The sequence below is a fragment of the Phocoena sinus genome, chromosome 3, assembly GCF_008692025.1.
Source record: "Phocoena sinus isolate mPhoSin1 chromosome 3, mPhoSin1.pri, whole genome shotgun sequence".
In the NCBI taxonomy this organism is placed as follows: Eukaryota; Metazoa; Chordata; class Mammalia; order Artiodactyla; family Phocoenidae; genus Phocoena; species Phocoena sinus.
Window position 1 is genome coordinate 33,038,767 of NC_045765.1, and position 22,279 is coordinate 33,061,045.

A 22,279-nucleotide genomic window follows, 5' to 3' on the forward strand; every position below is an offset into this window, starting at 1 on the left:
GCTAAAATAAACCCTGTGGAGCAACATTAGAATTGGAGGCATTGATGTGAATCCATGATGTCAAAAATGTCAAGTCATGAAAGAGAAAAAAAGACTAAGGAACTATTCTAGACTGAAGCTGAAGCAAGATGGTAACAAATGCCATGAGTAATCCTAGATTGGACAGACTTACAAAGGACATCACTAGGACAACTGATGAAATGTGAATAGGGTCTATGAATTAGAGGATAATATTGTATCAATGTTAACTTCTTAACTTTGATGGTTACATTATGGGATATGTGGACATGTATTCTTACTTTTAAAAAACATACCTTAAGTTTATATACTAAGTAGGTGATTAGGCATCATGACTCCAACTTACTCTTAAATGGTTCAGGGAGGGACTTCCCTGGTGGCACAGTGGATAAGACTCCATACTCCCAAGGCAGAAGGCCCGGGTACGATCCCTGGTCAAGGAACTAGATCCCACATGCACACCGCAGCTAAGAGTTCACATGCCGCAACTAAGGAGCCAGCGAGCTGCAACTAAGGAGCCCACCTGCTGCAACTAAGACTCAGCACAACCAAATAAATAAATTTTTTTAACATAAAATATAATAAAATAAATGGTTCAGGGGAAAATACATGTATCCTGTGCGTATATGTAAAAGAAAGAAAGAGAAAATGATAGGAAAAATACAGCTAAATGCTGACAATTGGGGAATCTGGAAAAAGGGATTACAGGCATTCTGTATGGTATTATGGCAACTTTTCTGAGACTGAAATTTCAAAATGAATAGAAAAAAAAAGACATTCTTTGTAACTATATAAATTCTAAGGCATAGTAAATGAAAAACAAAAAAAAACACTAAGTGCAGAAAAATGTATGTTATGCTATGTAAATAAAGAAAGTATGGTGAGAGTATGAACACGAATACGTATGTCATGAGACTATATTCTGATATAGGTAGAATGCCTCCGAAAACATGCCAGAATCTTATCTACACTGGTTTCTTCCACAGATGAAAGGTAAGTGGCTAGAGAAGGATGAGAAAGTTTTTTTACTCTGAAAATTTGAATTCTGTACTATGTGAAATGAAGTAACTTAAAAAGACAAGCCAGAATGCGTCAGTGGTTGCCAAATACAGCTGCCAGGCTGGCTACCTTAGAAGGACCTGGGGAACATTTAAAGCTACATTAGCAGGCATCAATTCCAGAAATTCTGTTTCAGTGGGTCCAGGATAGGGCTCAGATAGCGGTAAAATTTCCCTAGTTAATAATAAAACATAGCATGGTTTGGGAACTGCTGCTTTAATCAAATCACCCAGACTTGATGCTCTCTAAATCCCAAATTCTAAGTAAATTAGGAAATCAGAAACAAATACTTTTTGTCTAATGAGAAAATAAGATAATAATATCTAGGGAAAGAATACTCCACAAGTGAAATTGGAAATTCTGAAACCAGGATTTACACTGAATTCCAAATAGAAGCCAAGTCTCACTAGTTACTCTACCTTTCTGCTCCCTTATTAAGGACCAAAAATATTGTGGAGGCTAAGGCAACCTGAATATCACTTGGTATAGAAAACACATTCAAATACTCTGCATTCTTCAAAAGGAACATTCTATGTAAATCTATTACAAGAGTATATAGTTATTTACTTTCCATTAAAAAAAGTCAGTGTGGGCTTCCCTGGCGGCACAGTGGTTGGGAGTCCGCCTGCCGATGCAGTGGACGTGGGTTCATGCCCCGGTCCGGGAAGATCCCACATGCCGCGGAGCGGCTGGGCCCGTGAGCCATGGCCACTGAGCCTGCGCGTCCGGAGCCTGTGTTCCGCAACAGGAGAGGCCACAACAGTGAGAGGCCCGCGTATGGCAAAAAAAAAAAAAAAAAAAAAAAAAAGTCAGTGGACACAACAAGTAAACACAATATCTGTAACATTCTAGATTTCAAGTGGTATGTTCACCAGGGTTCATTTTATTATTGTTTTATATCTTAATGTATATTAACTATATTCTCTTATATGCATCAGATATTACATGATAAGAAGGTAATTGTAAAAAATTAGAGCAACAAAACAACAGTTCTGATATCTGGTCCTTACATTTAAAAAAGAGAAGTAAATACAAGAAAACTAAGCATTACCATGCCAGCAGTACATATTTATTATTATTCATGAATGGTCAAGACTTACAAGGCCCATTACTATTAGTATAACCACACATAAGAAATACCACTTAGTGACATGGAGTGAAAAGGACAGTTTCATATATATTAAAAAAATACATACACATACACACATTCTCTCTCTCAAAGGCTCACCATTCACTGCTACAAAAGCAGGAGGCATCAAGCGGCAGGAGTTCCGATATACATAACAAGTTGAAACATCTCAAGCATAAAAGCTACACTTAAGTTGCAAAAATAAAGTTTCTTTCTTCAAACATTTTGATCTGAGCTCAAGCAAAGCAAATAATGAACACCAATGATTTTTTATACTATTTAACATACTTTAAAACATAAAAGGATCAACAGATACAAAAGTCCTGAAAATGTAGGGGTTATTTATAGGAATGAACAATGCATTTCATCCAAAAAAAGTCTACAGCAGATGTGTTTCATCCTGGCTCTCAAATATTTGAGAATCATAATTTACTATATTCAAACAGCAAGTTAAGCCAGAACAAAATGATAAACAGAAAACTCATTACTCCAAACAAGGCATTACTGCCCTTGGTTTCCTTAGACAGTTTCACTAGTGCAAGAGCATCATTTACCTGAAAGATCATGAGTCACAATTAAAGAGCACTCATACAAAACTATTTCCTTTTTTCTTTAAAAAGTGCCACATACTTGACTTCTCCTTTAAAAAAAACAACAACACACATACACTAATGAAAGACCGTTTGTCTCCATCTTTTGTCAATGAGGAAAGGCCAGAGTGATTCTTTGATTCCAATTCGAAATGGTGTTCGCTGGCCAATGCCTAAGGTCTCCAATTTGGAGCAATCAAGCTGAGCGTTTCTTGGACGTTGTGCTCCTAAGACAGGACTGTCAGTTATCTTTAAAACAAAAACAAAAAAATCAAAAATAAGAAGCCTCAGGCTGAAGTTTTACATTCGCTACTTCCCTTTGCCCTCTTGCCCTCAGTGCAAGAAATCAGATTTGATCCCTGGAAAAATAAATAAAATGTCCACCACAATCAAGACAATACTTTTTCTATAAACTTCACCAATACTCATGGGCTTCTTTATACATGGTAATTTAGAGAAAATTAACAATAGAAACTGCCAAAATACAAGCAAAGTTCACTTTGATTAGTACCAGAAAATAAAGTTATCCAAAACTTCCAAACAACAAGAAAAATGTTATCCATAGTACACGCTGTAGTGGTAGACCTGGACTTCCAAACAGTAAGGTTAGCTTGGTTTTTTTTTCTTGCCCACGCCTCAAGGCTTGCAGGATCTTAGTTCCCCTACCAGGGATTGAACCTGTGCCCCCTGCAGTGGAAGCGCCAAGTCCTAACCACTGGACTGCCAGGGAATTCCAGCAAGAAAGAAGGTTTTAAATGCCATGTACTTACCGGTCTTAAGTGGCTGCTGGGGAGGTTGAAGGTGTCTGCAATTGCACACGCCATTTCATACTTAGTCATCTGTTCATTGCCAGACCAGTGAAAGGTTCCCTTAATTGACGGATCCTGACAAGGACACAAAAAATTCAAAACGGTTTTCAAACTTTTTGAGTTGAGTGGAATGGCAAGTTTGACAAGAAAACTAACTTAAAAAGGTTCAGGAAATAAAATGCATCGCTCCTTTCTGGAATGCTATACACAAGATATCTAAAATCAATTCCTATAAATATCCCAGCTAAACCAGAAAAGCAGTTTCTAGAATTTAGCCTTAAGAATTTTTTTAAATAAAAGTGTAAGTAGTTCCAATTTTATTTAGTGGGAATCCTAAAATGATTACAGATTTTTATGAAACACAGGCCAATTTAACAAGTATTTCCAACCTATCCTAAGAAGCTAAAACCAAAACATAACAGAACCATTTTTCAAGATGAGCTAATCGGTTATAACATCGTTAAAGATTGTCATGGTACATATTTTTTTTTAAAAAATATACAAATTTTGATGTATTAAAAAAAGTCATGCTACTATTAATATTCTAAAATAAATCAGTCTCTAATCTTTCTTTCTGTGGATATTCTATTTTTTCAAATGCTTAAAATGAACTACTATTCAAATATCCAAAAACAATTACAAATTATTCTTACACTGGCTGAAATGATAAATCCCTATGTAGCTTCTTCTCTGCCACTACCTAAATCTTAAATAGACATTATTTAAGACAGTCTTCTTAAAAGACATTAGGAGATTATTTTGTTACCCAAAGAAAAATACAAGTTTTCAGTTATCTTGCAATAAGAGCATGACAGATGGGGTCTACAGTATTTGAGAAATAAAATCAAACGTAACAGCAGAATACTTTTATTATTCATAAATACAGCCTACTATCTGAACTACTTTTGTTTGGTGTCCTTGTTAAGTTTTTAAAAAGCACTTAGAGGGCTTCCCTGGTGGCGCAGTGGTTAGGAATCCGCCTGCCAATGCAGGGGACACGGGTTCGAGCCCTGGCCCAGGAAGATCCCACATGCTGTAGATCAACTAAGCCCATGAGCCACAACTACCGAGCCTTCGCTCTAGAGCCTGCGAGCCACAACTACTGAAGCCCGCGTGCCTAGAGCCCATGCTCTGCAACAAGAGAAGCCACTGCAATGAGAAGCCTGCGCACCGCAACAAAGAGTAGCCCCCGCTCACCGCAACTAGAGAAAGCCCGCACGCAGCAACGAAGACAAAACACAGCCAAAAATAAAAATAAATTAATAATAATAATTTAAAAAAGCACTTAGATTCTCACCAGCATCTCTTCTCTGCTAACTGACGACACACAGTGGCCACATCTTTGACGTGTGTGGGGAACCGCTGCTGCCAGTGGTCCATGTTCCAGACTTGTTGCTGAACTGCACTTTATCAAACATAACAGTCACGGCGCTTTCCTCAAGCTTTTCAACTTCTCCATACAGAACAGGAATTCTCAAAACAGCAGCTCCTAGAGAGTAATAAAAGCAGGTAATACTTCAAAGCTGACTGGTTCTTAAGTCTTGCTATAAGATCAAACTGTGCAGATTTAAACGACATCATCGCAGAAAACTTGCAATATACCAAAATGACACAGCTCACCTACTTAACAAATGTGATCCTGAATATTTTTAAGTGTCTCTGTCATGTGGGTTATTTTTTATAATTATATTAATTAATTTCTTCATTATTGTGGCCATTAAAAATAAAACTGATCATGACAACTAAATGCAACAAGTGACCCTTGATTGTACCTAAAAAATAAATGCGATAAAGGACATTACTGGGACAAAATTCCTACACAGACTGTATTGTATTAATGTTAAATTTTCTAAGTGTGATAACTGCATCGTAATTATGTGAAGAACATCCTTGTTGAAGATACACAGTGAAGTATTTCAGAGTGAAGTTCAACTAATTCTCTACGAGTTCAGGAAGAAAAGAGTGTACATATAAAACACGTGGCAAAACATTAACAACTGGTGAATCTATATAAATGGTATATGAGTGTTCACCACATAGTCCTTGAAAACACTGACTAAGGAATTATGAAGTATTTCGATTTTATGTTGGTCAATACTGAGGGGTTACAACAGATTAAATAATTAACGCTTTAACTGAAATTTTAAAAAAACTATTTAAAATTAAATTAACTTATTGTGCAGCTGCAGACGACCTTTGAACAACACAGGTTTGAACTGTGGCATCCATTTATATGTGGATTTTTTTCATGTAGCACATCATGTACAAGACTTGAAGTGGACAGCCTATCCTTACATAGGCATAAGGTGAGTGACCTTTAATATAAAATTAATAATGTGTTAGTTTTCTTACTGTTTTATAACTTTGTTTTCCAAGAGTTACATTACCATACAGCATGCCTCTCTCTCATAATTGGAGCAACTCTGTTATCAGTCTACCACACAGGTAAGTGGTTTTAGAAAAAAATATACCAGTATTTCTAACACTGTATTATGAATATGACTGTAATACTGTATATGCCATTTAAATTTTACAAAGATTCATTCATTAGTGTATAGGCTAGGCTACCATGAAACAATCATATCGATTACACTAGGCTACCATAAAGCAATCATATTACTGCTTCTTCCTTATCAACGCCTGAATCATACCTGTAAATAATTACAAATTTCTCCTCACACTGTCTTTTCATTTTTGATGTGTAGTGTTAGTAATACGTGTAACATCTATAGTGTTTTGTATCATATAAGACAACAATGGGAGTACCCTGGTGGCGCAGTGGTTAAGAATCCGCCTGCCAGTGCAGGGGACACAGGTTGGATTCCTGGTCCAGGAAGATCCCACATGCCATGGAGCAACTAAACCCATGCACCATAACTACTGAGCCTGCACTCCAGAGCCTGCAAGCCACAACTACTGAGCCCATGTGCCACAACTACTGAAGCCCACACGCCTAGAGCCTGTGCTCCGCAATCAGAGAAGCCACTGCAATAAGCCTGCGCACCGCAACGAAAAGTAGCCCCTGCTCACTGCAACTAGAGACAGCCCACATGCAGCAACGAAGACCCAACACAGCCAAGAAAGAGAGAGAGAGAGACAGAGAGAGAGAGGGAGAGACAGAGAGAGAGAGAGAGAGAGAGAAGAAAGGAAAGGTTAAAGACGTGACTGTCCTGGGAATTAGTATTTTAAAAAAATACATATAACACACAAAATATGTGTAATCGATTGTTTATGTTTTAGTAAGGCTTCAGTCAATAGTAGGCTGTGAGTAAGTCTTCGAGGAGTAAATGGATTTCCCACTATGCAGGGATTGGCAACCCTAATCCCTGCACTGTCCAAGGGTCAGCTATATATTGATAATATATTCGAGGATGATTTCCGAAGGATAATTTATAACACACACAAAAAAAAAACCCAAATGTGTTAGTATGTATATATACTAGGGGATGCTTCTCAGGGATGTAGTACAGTCCTGAGGCAGGAGTTTTAGTGGCAGGGGATCATTAAGTCAAATATTATGCAGCTACTGATATGAAAAAGATATTCCAGAGATGGTTCCTTAAGACTGAAATGCATGTACATGGGGGGAGAAAAACCAGGTTACAAAACAACATGCACACAGGTTTAAAAAATCCAAAAAATACTTCCATACATAAGCACAGTTGGTGCTTCTCTCTCTGAGGGAGTATTGAGAGAACTCTTTACAAATTTAAATGTTTTTAAAAACCTTTTCAAGGAGGGTATACTTTTATAATCAGTACATTATGTTTGCGTATATAAACACAAACACACAAGAAAAAAGAAAAAACCATACAAATAACAGAATACCGCAATCCAAGAAAAATGATATTGACCTGTTTTTTTTGAAAGATTACAAAAATTTGTACTGTATGATTTGTTTTCTTTAATGATATTCCTATACCCACTGATACTGGAAAAAGTCTGGAAGGATTCATAAATTCTTCAGGATTTCGAGAATTCTTGTTTTTCTTTTTTATTAACTGCATTCCCTAGTTTTTCTCCAATGATTTATGTTCCTTGACTAATTTTTTTTAATTAGAAACATATATATACATCATAAACAGAAAGGAATCCTCAAAAGCAGTCACGTACGGGGCTAAAGAGATGTGTCTTACCTAAATTGTTCTCCAGGACAGCCCTTTCTCCTTCTAATTTTGTTTTGCCATATAGATTTAGGGGACTTGGTATGTCTTCCTCTCTATAAGGTGGGTTTGTTCCATCAAAAACATAATCAGAGCTAATGTAGATTAGAAATGCTCCAACTGCAGCTACAAAAAAAAAAAGAAAGAAAAGAATCTATTAAATTACTACATGATATTACTGTTTACTGGAATTTGTAACAGCTTATTCCATCATATATATAACAAATCTTTTATAAACCATCTAAAAAGTTTAATCTGTACAAACTCAGCGATCACTCAATATCTTATGAAGATTTTATAAAGACATCACTACCTGCTTCCTTTGCTAAGTTCCCAGAAGCATCCACATTAAGTTGAGAAGCAGCATCCGGCTGATTTTCGACAACATCTGGCCTTCTCTCTGCTGCACAATGTACTATGACATGGGGCTGGGAGTTCAGCATTGATGTGTTTTTAACCCAAAAAGGAATAAAACAGAAGAACTGTAGCCTTCCAACAGTAAATCAATTCATAGAAAATGTTTATTAAATCGACATTCCTTCAACTAAAGAATCATTGTAATTTTTAATGTAGTTTTTGTCACACTTCCCTTTTTCAACGTTCAAACTTCCTGAAAGGCAAAGAGCAATTTAGCAATCCCCAGGCAAAATCAGACACAACTCTTGTTGACAACCATGCTTTTAAATCAAAAGAAGCTTCATCCCCCTAATCTGGGTGGGAGAAAAAGAGCGATCATTTATGGAATTAACATGATCTAAATACTTAATAAGTCTATGGTAAGGGAGAGGAATATCAATTGCAAATTAAATTCATAAATTCCAATCTCTTAAACCAGTCATTTAAAGATTAACCATCCATAAAACTTGTATTCCCAGTTGAGCATCTAAGTATGCCACTTATACGCTAAGCACCCTGCGAGAAGCAAGGGATTTCACAATCTAATGCAAAAGACAGATATGTAAAGAGACTGTTTCAATATCATATGACCTATATCAGGACAGAGGAATGCAGAGGGTCCTTTGTAGAAGAAGGGGCACTTACTTCCCAGAGGACGCTGAGTAAGAGCTAAGATTTGGAAGATCAGTGACATGCAGGCTCGTGTACCCAATCACCCAACTTCCTCCTTCTCAGCAATTGCTTGAGGAAGCATGATCTGAGAGCTGTTTTCCAACTTAAATGTGCATAAGCGGATGGTTCTTAAAATGTATATCCCAGGCCCCACCAACACACTTATTGAACAGAAAATCTCTCAGAGTGAAACCTAAGACAAGTTTCCCAAGTGATTCTGATTTTCCTTGGATCATATTTTTAGAAAGAACCTGAACTTCCTGATTTGATCAGAGGTGTAACAGAATCTAAATTTTTCTGTAAGTCTTCTGTGACCATCGCCAACAAGTGGCTTAACCACTCTTGCCTTTGTGATCTCTAAAATGCAAATGAAATATTTTTGCAGTGTTGTAAGAGGTTTACAGATAATATTAAGAAAGGATTTTGCATAGAAAGTAGTACTTAGAAGAATACTTCACACAACGTAAGCATTTTACAAAATGCTTCATTTTCTGCCTTTTGTCACCTATGTCTCAACCTAATCTTTTATAAGGATGACATATTCTTATCCATGCCAAAAAAAAGTGCAGTATATATTAATTGTCGCTTAATATGTTAGAGCTTTAAGTACAGTAACTTCCTTGAAAACAAGAGCATTTTTCAAAGTCATCCAGACAATTATTAATAGTTAACTTATGTGTTAAAATAAACCATACCTGAAAAATCATAAATGATGTGATGAACTGCATTAGATCCAAGAGATTAACCTGCTCAAATTTTGGTCTTGCTCTTCTAAAACCACAGCCAACTGCATGCCAATTATTCTGTTGAAATTCTTTGTAAACAGCTCTGCCAAGAAGCCCAGTGGCACCAGTAATCAGAACCCGCCTGTTGGGGATGTTAACTTCCTCCTAAACGTGAAGCAGGTGTAAAAGGATTGTTTAATTTGAAAATAGTCTCTCAACGAAATCAGCCACCATCTTCATTCACTAAATATTTCAAGTCTTAATTGTATACTTCCTTTCCCATATCTATAAGCCAATTCTTAAGTTAGAACAAAGATTAATCAAAATGCATGGGTTAAGTGTGTCACTTAAGAAAAAGTTTTGCCAGGGAGAAACTAAGCTCGTGCGCCACAACTACTGAGCCTGCACTCTAGAACCCGAGAGCCACAACTACTGAAGCCTGTGCACCTAGAGCCCGTGCTCCGCAACAAGAGAAGCCACTGCAGTGAGAAGCCGCGCACTGCAACGGAGAGCAGCCCCCGCTCACCGCAGCTAGAGAAAGCCCGCGTGCAGCAACGATGACCCAATGCAGCCAAAAATAAAAAATAAATTTATTTTTAAAAAGTTTTAATAATCTTACGCAAGAAAAAGAACCTAAGATGATACTGCAAGGAATCACCTAGTCAAATAGATTTAGATTTCCTGTGGTAATAATGGAAAAGCTTATTTTTACGATCAGTGATGTCCAAATTAGTAAAAAACAGCAATTATGTTCTTCCGTTTTACAAAAACGCAGTTAGTTCTAAGCTTACTTACTTTATGGCCTGATTAAATACTGGGGCTATGTTCTGCTGATATGTTTCCAAATTGACATTTCTGGTCTTCAGTTTTTAATCTCAAGGTTTTTTTTCAAATCTCATTGACTTTATCATACTGTGATAGGTCTAAATTAGAGAATTCACATTTCACAGGAATTTATGTAGAAGAAAAATAAATTGGTCCTTATAGCACTAACATTCTTTCTAAGTTTAACCAAACTGGTAAATATATTCCTGCATTAACTCTTTCTTTTTTTTTGTAAATACTTTCATTTGTATCATTTTTTAGATTCCACATCATATAACATTCTTTTTTTAAACTTATTTTTATACAGCATGTTCTTATTAGTTACCTATTTTATACATGTTAGTGTATATATGTCAATCCCAATCTCCATTCATACCACCAACACCATCCATATTCTTGCATTAACTCTTAATTTACCTATTTAGAACCAGTTAAAACAAATAAACAAAGATAGAGGAACTGGTCTGTGCTGCTATTGTGAAAGGAAAAAATTCCTCACACACTGAAATTAAAAAGGAACTACTATTTAAGAAACAATTTAAGCTCTATGTTTACATAGAACTTTCCCTTCTTCCAAGATAGGCAACACCGAATTTCCTCATACTCTTGAATTAAGTCAACATTTACTATTAAAAAACAACAAAAAGTTTTATTAAATTTTATCAACTTGAGGCCTTTTAAATTTCAAATGTTGTTATAGTCACCTAATTCTGAGCTGTCAAAAATCTTAAATATGCACACAAATAACCTTTTTTGTGCACACAAAAAATACTTTTTTTTCCTAGCCCTCAATTCAGCTAACTTAGAAGACTAAACATTTTTTTTAAAAAAGGCCACCCAAATCAAGTATTTCTATCATATGAAAAACCTGAAATGAAAGGGCTGACAGAGACAGTACAAAGATATTTTTTCCTTAGTTCAACCAATTTCAAGACATTTAGATGTTAGAGAAAAATTCATCTATGCTCTCTGTTGCAAAACTTGCCTCTAAGCCAAATGATCTATAAAAACAAGGATTTCAGCCAGCAAAATATTTTCTTTGAATTTCTGGCAAGAAAACAACTCTACAAAGATTCTAATTGTAAAGGAGGTTAAAAACATGTCAAGTCTCGTAGAGATACGATCAGAAAACAATTTACACAGGATAAAGATCCCTGGGAAAATACTATAACAGAGCTATGATCTGGTTTCTTCTAAGTTTCTCACTTCACTCTAAAGAAGGAAAGGAATAGACAAGAGTTCTTAGATCAGTGGTTCACAGGCTTTATTCGCTGAGGACAGGAATCGACTGGAAGGCTTTCAGATCAAGTAGATTTGGAATGAGGCCTCGTAATTTGCCTTTGTAACAAGTTTCCAGGTGCCGATGCTGGTGATTTGGAAACTGAATTTTGAGAACTCCAGGAAAGTCCCAAGACCTTCCTAAAGATAGCTCTCAATCAAAGAAGTCAAAAAACTGCCATCTGCCTTTCTAGCAGCGACAACATCTTTCCCATTTTCCCCCTTAAAAAGGAAAACTAGAAGAAGTAGTTAAAGAACAAGCATCATGCTTGCAGTAACCACAAAATTCTTAAACAGTAAAATAAGATCTCTAGGTACTTCACTGATTGTGTGAAGCACATTTTTTCCTCATTTATCATCTCTGTTAAATGAATTGAAATAAAGATGGTTTGGCAGTGTTTTTTGCTTTTTAGTGCATCTTAAAATAAGAGCCCAGATAATCTTATAATTGAGAGCATCTTAGATTTGATGAAATACAGTATTAAGTTCCAAGCACAGCAATGCTCTTTAGGGAATATAATACCACTTAACTTTAAAAAAGGATGGGGGTTGCATGGAAAAATACAACCTTACATCCTTATACCCTGGGATAATATGTAAGGTCCCTGGAAGAAAATATGAAACAGTCCGTGTTACCTAGTGGTCAGATGTCAATGCTCAAGAATTTTCTACGTTAAAAGAGCAGAGATGGGGCTTCCCTGGTGGCGCAGTGGTTGACAGTCCGCCTGCCGATGCAGGGGACACGGGTTCGTGCCCCGGCCCGGGAAGATCCCACATGCCGCGGAGCGTCTGGGCCCGTGAGCCATGGCCGCTGAGCCTGCGCTCCGCAACGGGAGAGGCCACAACAGGGAGAGGCCCGCATACCGCAAAAAAAAAAAAAGAGCAGAGATCTAAAGTACAAGCATTTTCTGAAACAAACGATTCTGCACAATCTTATATGTGAAAACTATCATGTGTTATATAAACCTACATCATACCTTTTGACCACAGGAGGAGTCCTATTAGACAGGCAGGGCAGATATCACTTCCGAAGTGAGGAACCTTGTCTACAGATGTTAAAGGTCTTGCCCAGAGTAAAAGGGAAAAGGTTGGAAACAGAACTTGGGCCCTTTTGCTTCTATCATCCAGCCAAATACATACTGAGTTTTGTCTCAATCCTTTGAACTTATACTCGGTTTCATGATGATTAACCACACTCTGTGGCATTGAGAAGTTACTCCATCTCTATTGATCTAACTGCCACACTCTGTGGCATTGAGAAGTGATTCCATCTCTATTGATCTAACTCCCACACTCTGTGGCATTGAGAAGTGACTCCATCTCTATTGATCTAACTCCTCACTGGTGAAATGAGGCATTTGGACAAGATGCCTAAGGCTCTTCCAGCTTTACAGTCCTACAATTCCATATTATCCTTACCACAGAGGGATCTGAATAGAGTGAAAGAAGGTTCATTTACTTAAAGTAACTTATCCTCTTTTCATATAGTTCTCTCTAGAGACTCAATGAGCACCTTTTGTCACCAGTATACAAGCCCAACAAGATGTTTTCATTTGGACTGCAAGTTTATTGGTGGTTAGCAAATAAAATACACATCACTCTGAAATTAAAAGAGGCCAAACAAAACTATCTCTTCTATATTTGACTCTACCTGAAGCTTCTTAAAACACACTATTTTGATTTTTTTCTTTTTAAAAGAGGAGAAATAGTCCTCTAAAAATTATTTTGGACCATTAGTCTGTAAATTACTTTAGTTCTACAAAACACAGGAATGTCCAAACACTTCAAGGAACTCTGAATAGAGGAACAAAAAGCTGTCTAGTTAACCCAAAGAATAATTAAGAGTTGAAGATACTCTGTCTGCCTGAAAAGTCTATTTTGCAATTTTTATTCTTATGGGTCAGGAATATTAAACACCACTTTAAGTTGCCCTGAACATATGTGCCTCTTATCCTATAAACTCTTAGATGTACAGAATTCAGTAACTTCAGGTGGCCAGATTTACAGACACCCCCCCCACAAAAAAAAAAAAAAAAACTTGAAAAAGTAAACACATATAAATAAATGAAGTGCTGTAGCTCTTACTACGCCATCAAATCAAATAATACCAAACTGTACAGGTAAAGGAAGATAAATGGCTCTTTCAAAATGGTCTAAACAGTACTCTGGAACAGAGGTTTCTACTTTAGCACACTTGGATTAACTTCTACTAAAAAATGTCCTAGAAAAAGTCAAGAGTGAAACAAAACAAGTGTCTAAAGAGGGATCTTCTTAAATGTTAGTGGTAAATGTAATTATACTTTGCTATTTTTAGAACCTCTTCAATTTGGCAAAGCTTCACACTGATTTATATGATTCTTACAACATTCCCCTTGAGGCAGATCTTTGAGGAGATACTCCTGGACTTTAAAAAACTTTAGATACCTAGGTGACACTTGTCTAACTCCTACTGGCATCCTATTGTACCCCACAGCCAGTATTATTAACAGGAACCACTACAGTCTATTTCTCAGACATAAACTATAAGACACGAGCAAGTTTTAATTCCGGTTTTGAGAGCAGCAAATATGTGCCAAGCTTTTGGTTGTGCAATTTTACTGAAGGAAAATCCATTTTCATTAGTCTACTGAACTCCTACTGTGAAAACTGATTAAGCTGTATATACATACATGTGCGCATATACACTGACATAAACAAACAGTATGTAACATTACAGTACTCAGCATTGTTTGGAGTACACAGGAACAAAAGAGAGGTTTAAATTGCCCATTATTCTAACCTTACCCCCCAAATACCAAAACGATCTGAAACACTAAATCTGCCATATTTTGAAGGTGTAAGAATTCTGCATAATCAAAATAGCCATCACCTATGTCCTCTCTTATATCCTTAAGATATATTGGCCTGGGCATTAACATCTTCCTATACCCAGTGCTAGATACACTCTGTGGACTGATGAATGCTGGGGGGCCTGGAATTAAACAGGAGAGAATGGAGGCTCTCCAAACACAGTAGTAGCTTTCGTTTATGCAACCTCCGTAGTGGTTCAAATAGATCTGTATTTGAATCCCGGCTGCAATCTTACTGAATGAACTTGGGCCAAGGACTCGCCCTCTAAGCCTCAATTTTCTTATCTGTAAAATAGAACAAAACGAGTATGTCATAAATATGAGAACTAAAGTAAATAATGCATGTAAAGTGCGTAACACAGTGACGAGTTCAGTAACTTTTCAACTCCAATCCTGTTATTATTTCTGAAAAGCCACCTGGCCCCTTCTTTCTTAGAGATACGAACTGTTAAGACCAAAAGATACGAACAAAGGATGAAAAAGAAATTTAGAAATAATCAAAATTGAAACAGGTCTGAAAACCCCTCTCTGTTCCCGAGAGGGGAGACAGGAGAGTCGAAACTGAAACCCGACCTACTCTTTTCCCGTCACAGCGACTGAAAAAGAAAACACAGAAGGGTGTGCACCGAAGTAAACAAACTCGGCGGCGCCGCCCTCGCCGCCCGGGGCCTCCGACTCCGGCAGGAGGCGTCTGGAAAACCACTCGAGCGCCCGCTGCAAGACTCGTCCCCCTCCGCGCACTCAGTTCCTACGAGACGCACCTCTCCTCCCCGCCCCAAGACCCGGGCCGACTCCCTCACCTCCACCAAACGGCAGTTCCCGGGAACAAAGTGAATAGAGAGCTCCTTCTCCCGCCCCACCATGCCCGCCGTTTTGGCGCCGCCGCCGCAGCGACCGCCACTTCCCCCAGCCCAAGATCGCCGCGGTCCGCAGCTCTAAAGCCCTCGGCCCGCCTCCCCTAGGTCCGGGCCAGCCCCCGCTCACCGCTTCCGGCTTCCGCCGCCAAGACCGCGCCCCTTGATTGGCCACGCTCCGCCGACGCCCCAGAAAGGGGACTGGCGCGCTCTGGACGGTCCCAGCCCACGCGCCAACTCTTAAAGGGAAACAAAGGCCCTGGTCTTAAGCAAGGAATGCGAGTTTTGTTTTGGGGCCGGGGGCGGGGGTGGGGGGGGAAGGAGGAGTTGTTTATTTTGTGTGTTTTTCCTTCTCGACTAGGTAAGGATTGAATTGGATCGCCTAGACTTGAGCAGTGCATAAGAATCTACTGCATAAGAATCTACTGGGCACGTAATACATAAAGTGGGATAAAACAGTTTAAAGTCATGGTGGGAGGGGGGAGGCGGGGGGTGAGGGGGAGGGGAGGAAGCACAATGGACCTGTGTCTCTAGAGCATTAAGAGTGTTTGAGAGATTTAGAAAGACACTGGAATAAAAATGAAACTGTTGGTATCTGAGTCATTAACACCCCAAGAATCCATTTGTCTTTCCGGGATGCTAAGAAGTAGTACGTGTGAAATTCCAAAGATCTCAAACTAATTTTGACTAGTTAAAAATAAAAAGATGTGGGAGGCTGGGGGATGAATTATTTGGGTACCTCTTCCAAACGCAGATTCTCGGACTTTACCAGTATTTGCAGAATGAGCTGTGGTAGTAGAGCCTGGGACTTCTGGTAGATTTAACGGGAGTCCAGATCAGCCCTTGAGAAGCACCGCCTTACAGGCTGCAGCGTCGGACTACACGAGCCGAACCTCCGCTACCAAGGAAAATTAAAGGAACCAGGGGAATATAGTAATACCGAACCTTCTACCACCTGGATCGCGCTTTTTTAAAGTGACAAAGACAGCTCTAAGCGTTGAGGCTGACCTAGCACTTAATTGCAACTGATTTCTCTTCCAGTTCAAACCCGAAAAGCCCCCCGCCAGCCGAGATGCTTATGAAATTTACTCGGCGGGTGGGGGGGAACCAGAGCATGGACCGCATAGGTTTGGCCAACTTTCCACCGAACAGTCTTGAGCGTTCTTGTCCAGGTATACAGGATACCAAGACCTTAAAAGTCGCCCGCAAACGTGATTACTGTTTGGATCTTTCTAAAACGACATTATTTTCATAAACCTTTTTTTGGTTTAATCTTAGAGCTCAACGCTAAGCAGCCTTTAAAAATTTTTTTCCCCATCTGAGTCCCGTGACTTTCCTTCCTACCCAACCCCCAACAAGAACTCATTTCCTTATTTGCATAAGCATAAAGTTTCTTTAGAACAGTAACAGAAGATAGCCTGAGGCCCCCCACTTTTCAATTTTTGTTTTAATCCAGGCTGTTAATCAATTTAGCATTACTTAGAGTCCTTGAGAGGAATGCCCCAAACACTAAACCATGCATAATCTGCAAACAACAAAGAAAATGTGTGGGTGGGTTTTGGGGGAGCGGTTTCAAGATCCTCTTGATCCTCCTCTCTTTAAGGAGCGGGAATTTTTGTGAAGTTTCTAGTTGCAACGTGTGATGCAGTCTGATCTTTCCAGGAAAAAAAAAAAAATGTGTTCAACGCGAAAACGGTTTAAGGTCATGCATATGCAATTAGCATTTTGAGTCTCAGAGCAGCTTTATCTAGAGTGAGGAACAAATAGACTTTACTTGCCTGCGTTTGAGGATCTGGTTTCATGTTTGCCAGATAAAACGTGGGTATGGTTCCAGGGGCACATGTTCGTGTATGGGTTTTAATCATTCTTTTTAAAAATGGAAGTTTCTTTGTGAATAAAAACGCCACTGTTATACAGACAATATCCAAGTTCCTGTGGTGGCTAAGTCTATAAATTTAACGACAGCAATCTGGAGATAAAAGTTAGGTTAGCAGATTCATTTCATGCCAAGACAAAGAAAGGCTGGAGCACACAACTATTGATAAAAATCGTTATTTATATAGAACCTTCACCTACATCACTGCATTTAATCTGGTAAATGAAACTGCTGTTCTGTTTTGGATTTTATTTTTGTCAATTGAGACTTAGCTGAGCTCTCCATACAGCGTCAATAATTAAAGTTGCTTTATTATTCCAAGTCCCAAAGTTACACGTTTTAAAGAAATGAATGACATTTATTTGTTTTTTTACACACCCTTTCGGCTTTTACCAGACCTTCATTGGGATTCTTTTAAAGAAACTCTTAACTCCAGAATGCTTCTTTTCTTGAATAGCTAACTCTTACCTGTTCCATGTTCTCCGGCATTTCAGGCATGATTCCAAAATTATCTCAAGAAAAAGATTTAAGATGGGTCTCTGCCTCTGCCTCCTCGGGCTGGGTCTTTGTTCTGCCTGCAGAGAGCGCAGGCAAGCGAAAACGTGAGCCACAGCTTCACTCGACCTTTGAAATTAGCATTTTGAGTCCAATCCCAGAATCTCGTGCAGTTTTCCACACTGCAGTAAACTGGCAGCTGATTCCCCGTGGCAATCTTGAAAATACCCAATGAGAAGTTTCATGTTTTATTGCCAGCCAAATGAAGGTCCATTATCAAAACCATTAGGAAAAACAACTTTTTTTTTTTTTTAAGAAATAAAGATGTAACAACAAAAACTTCCTGTGAAACCTTTTTGCAGTTTTCTCTTGCAAAAGAAAAGCAAGAGCCAGCAGTTGGAAAGCACACAGACTATGCAACTGATTTCTGTTCTGAAATATTTTATTGAGTTATGCCTTGTTACAACAGAATCTGTTTGGTAAAGTTCGCCACTGCTTTCCCAACAAGTGCTTTATAATTAACTATTTCAAAGGACGGTAAAAGGCACTGGTGGTAACAATATGTGGAAATTAAAACGCAACAGATTATTTCCATGAACAGTGTCCTGCCCTCCGTTTGAGGAAATGGTAGGTGGAGTAGCCTTAAGTTTGGCCGAGCTTTAAGGACTACTAGATCAGTGATTCCCAGACCTGCCAACAACGGAGAACCCATGAAACACGATCAAGTGGAGCCCAGCAATCCTATTTTTAACAATTTCAAGGGTGATGAGTATGCTCAGTTAAATTTTGAACCACTCTTCTGGATTAAGGCTCTGTAACAATTTAAGAACAACCAACAAAAAATTGCCATTCAGATGGAGCTTTAAAAAAAGTCACTTAACCCTTTATATTCTACTCAGAGTACACAGCCTGTGGTAAACTGTATGAGGCATGTAGAGGGTCTGTAAGTGATGAAGAATTTACAGTTTTTTTTAATTGATAAATTAAAATTCATCAAAATTTAAAACTTCTGTTCATCAAAAGACAATATTAAGAAAAATAAAACAGACTGGGAAAAATAATCTTGATACACATATCTGAAAAGGACATATTCAGAATACTTAAAAAACTCCTACAACTCAATAGTTTTTAAAAAATCATTTCTAAAATGGACATGTTTTGAACAGACACTTGACAAAGTAAAGACATGATGGCCAATAATCACATAAAAAGATGCTCAAAATCAGGGAAATGAACATTAAAATCACACTGAGATACATACCTAACAGAATGGCTAAAATAAAGACTGATAACATTATATGCTAACAAGCATTTTAAGCAACTAGAGTGCCATTCATTGTTAGTGGGATTCATTGTTAGTTTCACTTTAGAAAACTGTTTGGCAGTTTATTATAAAGTCAAATATACACCTACCCCATGACCTAAAATTCCACTTCTAGGTGCTTACCCAAGAGAAATGAAAGCATATATTCACGAAGTCTTGCACAAGAATATTCACAGCAGATTAATTCAAAATAACTTAGGGAATTCCCTGGCCGTCCAGTGGTTAGGACTACGCCCTTCCCCTGCAGGGGGCACAGGTTCAGTCCCTGGTTGGGGAACTAAGATACTGCATGTGGCCAAAATAAAACAAAACAAAAAAAACCAAAATAACCTAAAACTGGAAACAACCCAAACATCCATCAGTAGATGAATGGATAGACAAACTGTGGTAGAACCATACCATGGAATATTACTCAACTATGCGAAGTAATGAACTATATGAATGTAATGAAATAAAATTTTATATTTTAAGGCAAGACAAGAAAAGTTAAACATAAAATTCTCTCTGTGTGTCCACTTCGGCCTCCTCCCTCCCTCCCTAATATGCACTGTGCACCTGCATTACACATTAACCAGAGCTCATCAAAGATGGGAGTGCTTGCTCGACTGAAAAGATCAATATTTTTTTTCCTTTCTTCTGATGCTAGCAATGTGACTTTTTAAAAGAATAAAGTTCCCTCCCAGCTCTGTAAGGGGTCTAGTGACTTACTGCTCACTTTGTATGTGCTTACGTGGACTACGTACATTTGGTGAACTTTGTGTAAACATTAGCATGTCATTTGATGTACGAGCCTTTGTCTCAAAAATGTATACGACTGTGCTTTCAACTTCTAACTGGAGGAACAGTTCTCAGAGCTTTATGAGAATCTGTCTCCCAGGTTATAATCCTCAGTTTGGCTCAAATAAAATTCCCTTTTATTCCTTAAGTTGACTGTTAAATGAATTTTTGTTGACAAAAGAATCTCAAAATCATTATACTATGTGGGAAACCAGACACAAAACAGTATAGTTTGATTTATGTGAAATTCTAAAACAGGTGAAACTAACCTATGGTGAAAGAAATTATCTTGCCTTAGGGAAAGGTAGGGATTAACTGTTGCAGCCATAAATGAACTTTCTGAGGTTATGGAGATGATTTATATCCTGATAGGGGTGTGGGTAACATGAGTATATATGTTTATCAGAACTCATCGAACTATATCAATTAAGATCTGTTTATCTCACTGTCTGTATTGCTGTTTGTAGTTTATACCTCAATTTAAAAACAATAATACAGTCATATTTTGGACCATTTGGATCACAACCTTAGACACAGGCAACAACTTCCAGGATACTAGTTTGAGGTAGTATTAACCATTGTATTGGTACCAAGTGATGAAATAAATGGACAGTTTTTAAATTTCTAAACTCATTAGGATTTTAAAAAACAAAAATTTTTTCCTTGACATGGTACACATACATATTTCAAGTTTGAGAAATCCATCTCTAAGTTATCTTGATACCAAAGGACAAGAACAGAGTTCTGTTTCTTCCTTTTTACAGCCTCCTGTGTCCCTGTGTAAATTACCTCTGCTTCCCCCATCCCAGCTGTTCCCATTTCTGTGACTCTGATGCCCACACAAGTGGCTTTGACCAATACTCTCTCCCAAACCATAGTTTCCACATTCTAGATGCCTAAAAGGCATTTATACCTGATATTCCACTGACATATCAAACTCACAGATACAAGAAACTGAAAGTAAATTTAATATTAATTCTTCGTCTTGCTCCCAAACCTGCTCTTCCTCTTAACCTCCCAGGTTTATGTGAAAGACACTATTACACTAATTAATTCAGCTAGACTCAAATATGCATACGGGAATTTATTAGGGGATAAAGATAATAAATTAAAAATGAATCATTAAAAACAATAAGGCTGGGGGACTTCCCAGGTGGCGCAGTGGATAGGACTCTGAGCTCCCAACACAGAGGGCCCAGGTTTGATCCCTGGTCCGGGAGCTAGATACTACATGCATGCCGCAACTAAGAGTTTGCATGGCGCAACTAAGACCCAATGCAACCAAATAAATAAATATTAATTTAAAAAAAATAAGGCTGGATTCCTACTTCACTTATACTAAAATAAGTTCTTGACAGATTAAAAAAGTTTAACCAAAATATGGAACAAAAGTACTAGAGGAAAATGTACAGAATAATCTTAGAGTGAGGAAGTCTTTTATAAGCATATCATGAAATTCAGAAACCAAAAGTGAAAATATCAAGAAAATAGACTACATAGATTTTTGTAAATATCTGCATAACAACAAAATAATGATAATTAACATAATCAAAAGAGAGACTGGGAGAAAATATACGTTATGCATGAGAGACAAAGAGTTAATTGCCATGCTACATAAGGAACTTTTGTAAATCAATAGGGAAAAAGCCAATAAACAGAAATTGAATATTCGACTTCCCTGGTGGCACAGTGGTTAAGAATCCGCCTGCCAATGCAGGGGACACGGGTTTGAGCCCTGGTCTGGGAAGATCCCACATGCCGCAGAGCAGCTAAGCCCGTGTGCCACAACTACTGAGCCTGAGCTCTAGAGCCCATGAGCCAGAACAACTTGGAGTCCGTGTGCCTAGAGCCCCTGCTCCGCAACAAGAGAAGCCACCTCAATGAGAAGCCCGCGCATCGCAACAAAGAGTAGCTCCCGCTCGCCACAACTAGAGAAAGCCCACACGCAGCAACGAAAACCCAATGCAGCCATAAATAAATAAATAAGAAATTGAATATTGACATTAAAAAGCAATTCAGTTGGGAGTTTGGGGTTAGTAGATGCAAACTATTGTATATAGAATAGGTAAACAACAAGGTCCTGCTGTATAGCACAGGGAACTATACTCACTATCCTGTGATAAACCATAATGGAAAAGAATATGAGAAAGAATGTATATATGTTTAACTGAATCACTTTGCTGTAGAGCAGAAATTAATAGAACATTGTAAATCAATTATACTTGAACATATGTTTTTTAAAAAAGCAATTCAAGATGACAAAATTTGAATGGCCAAAACACGTGACAAAATACTCAACCTCACCATTAGTCAACAAAATGAAATTGACACTATTTTAAGTTCTCTAACAGATTGAAAAATCTTTAAAGATATTTTTTTAATTAATAATTTTTGTCTGTTATGTTAACTGTTGTATTTACTAGTCAAGATAGGCTAGTTT

At 38.0% G+C, this 22,279-nt stretch overlaps 1 protein-coding gene across 1 annotated transcript; it reads right to left on the reverse strand.

Annotated features, from left to right (window-relative positions):
- Positions 1-1,940: 1,940 nt before the first annotated feature.
- On the reverse strand, positions 1,941-17,844 carry MAT2B (methionine adenosyltransferase 2B). The gene is given in 9 exon segments (XM_032626498.1): positions 1,941-3,045; positions 3,567-3,717; positions 4,903-4,990; positions 4,993-5,094; positions 7,742-7,894; positions 8,082-8,199; positions 9,536-9,567; positions 9,570-9,726; positions 17,712-17,844. Coding segments are annotated over 9 exon segments (1,002 nt in total). The 5' UTR covers positions 17,742-17,844; the 3' UTR covers positions 1,941-2,874.
- Between the last annotated feature and the right edge of the window lie 4,435 nt (positions 17,845-22,279).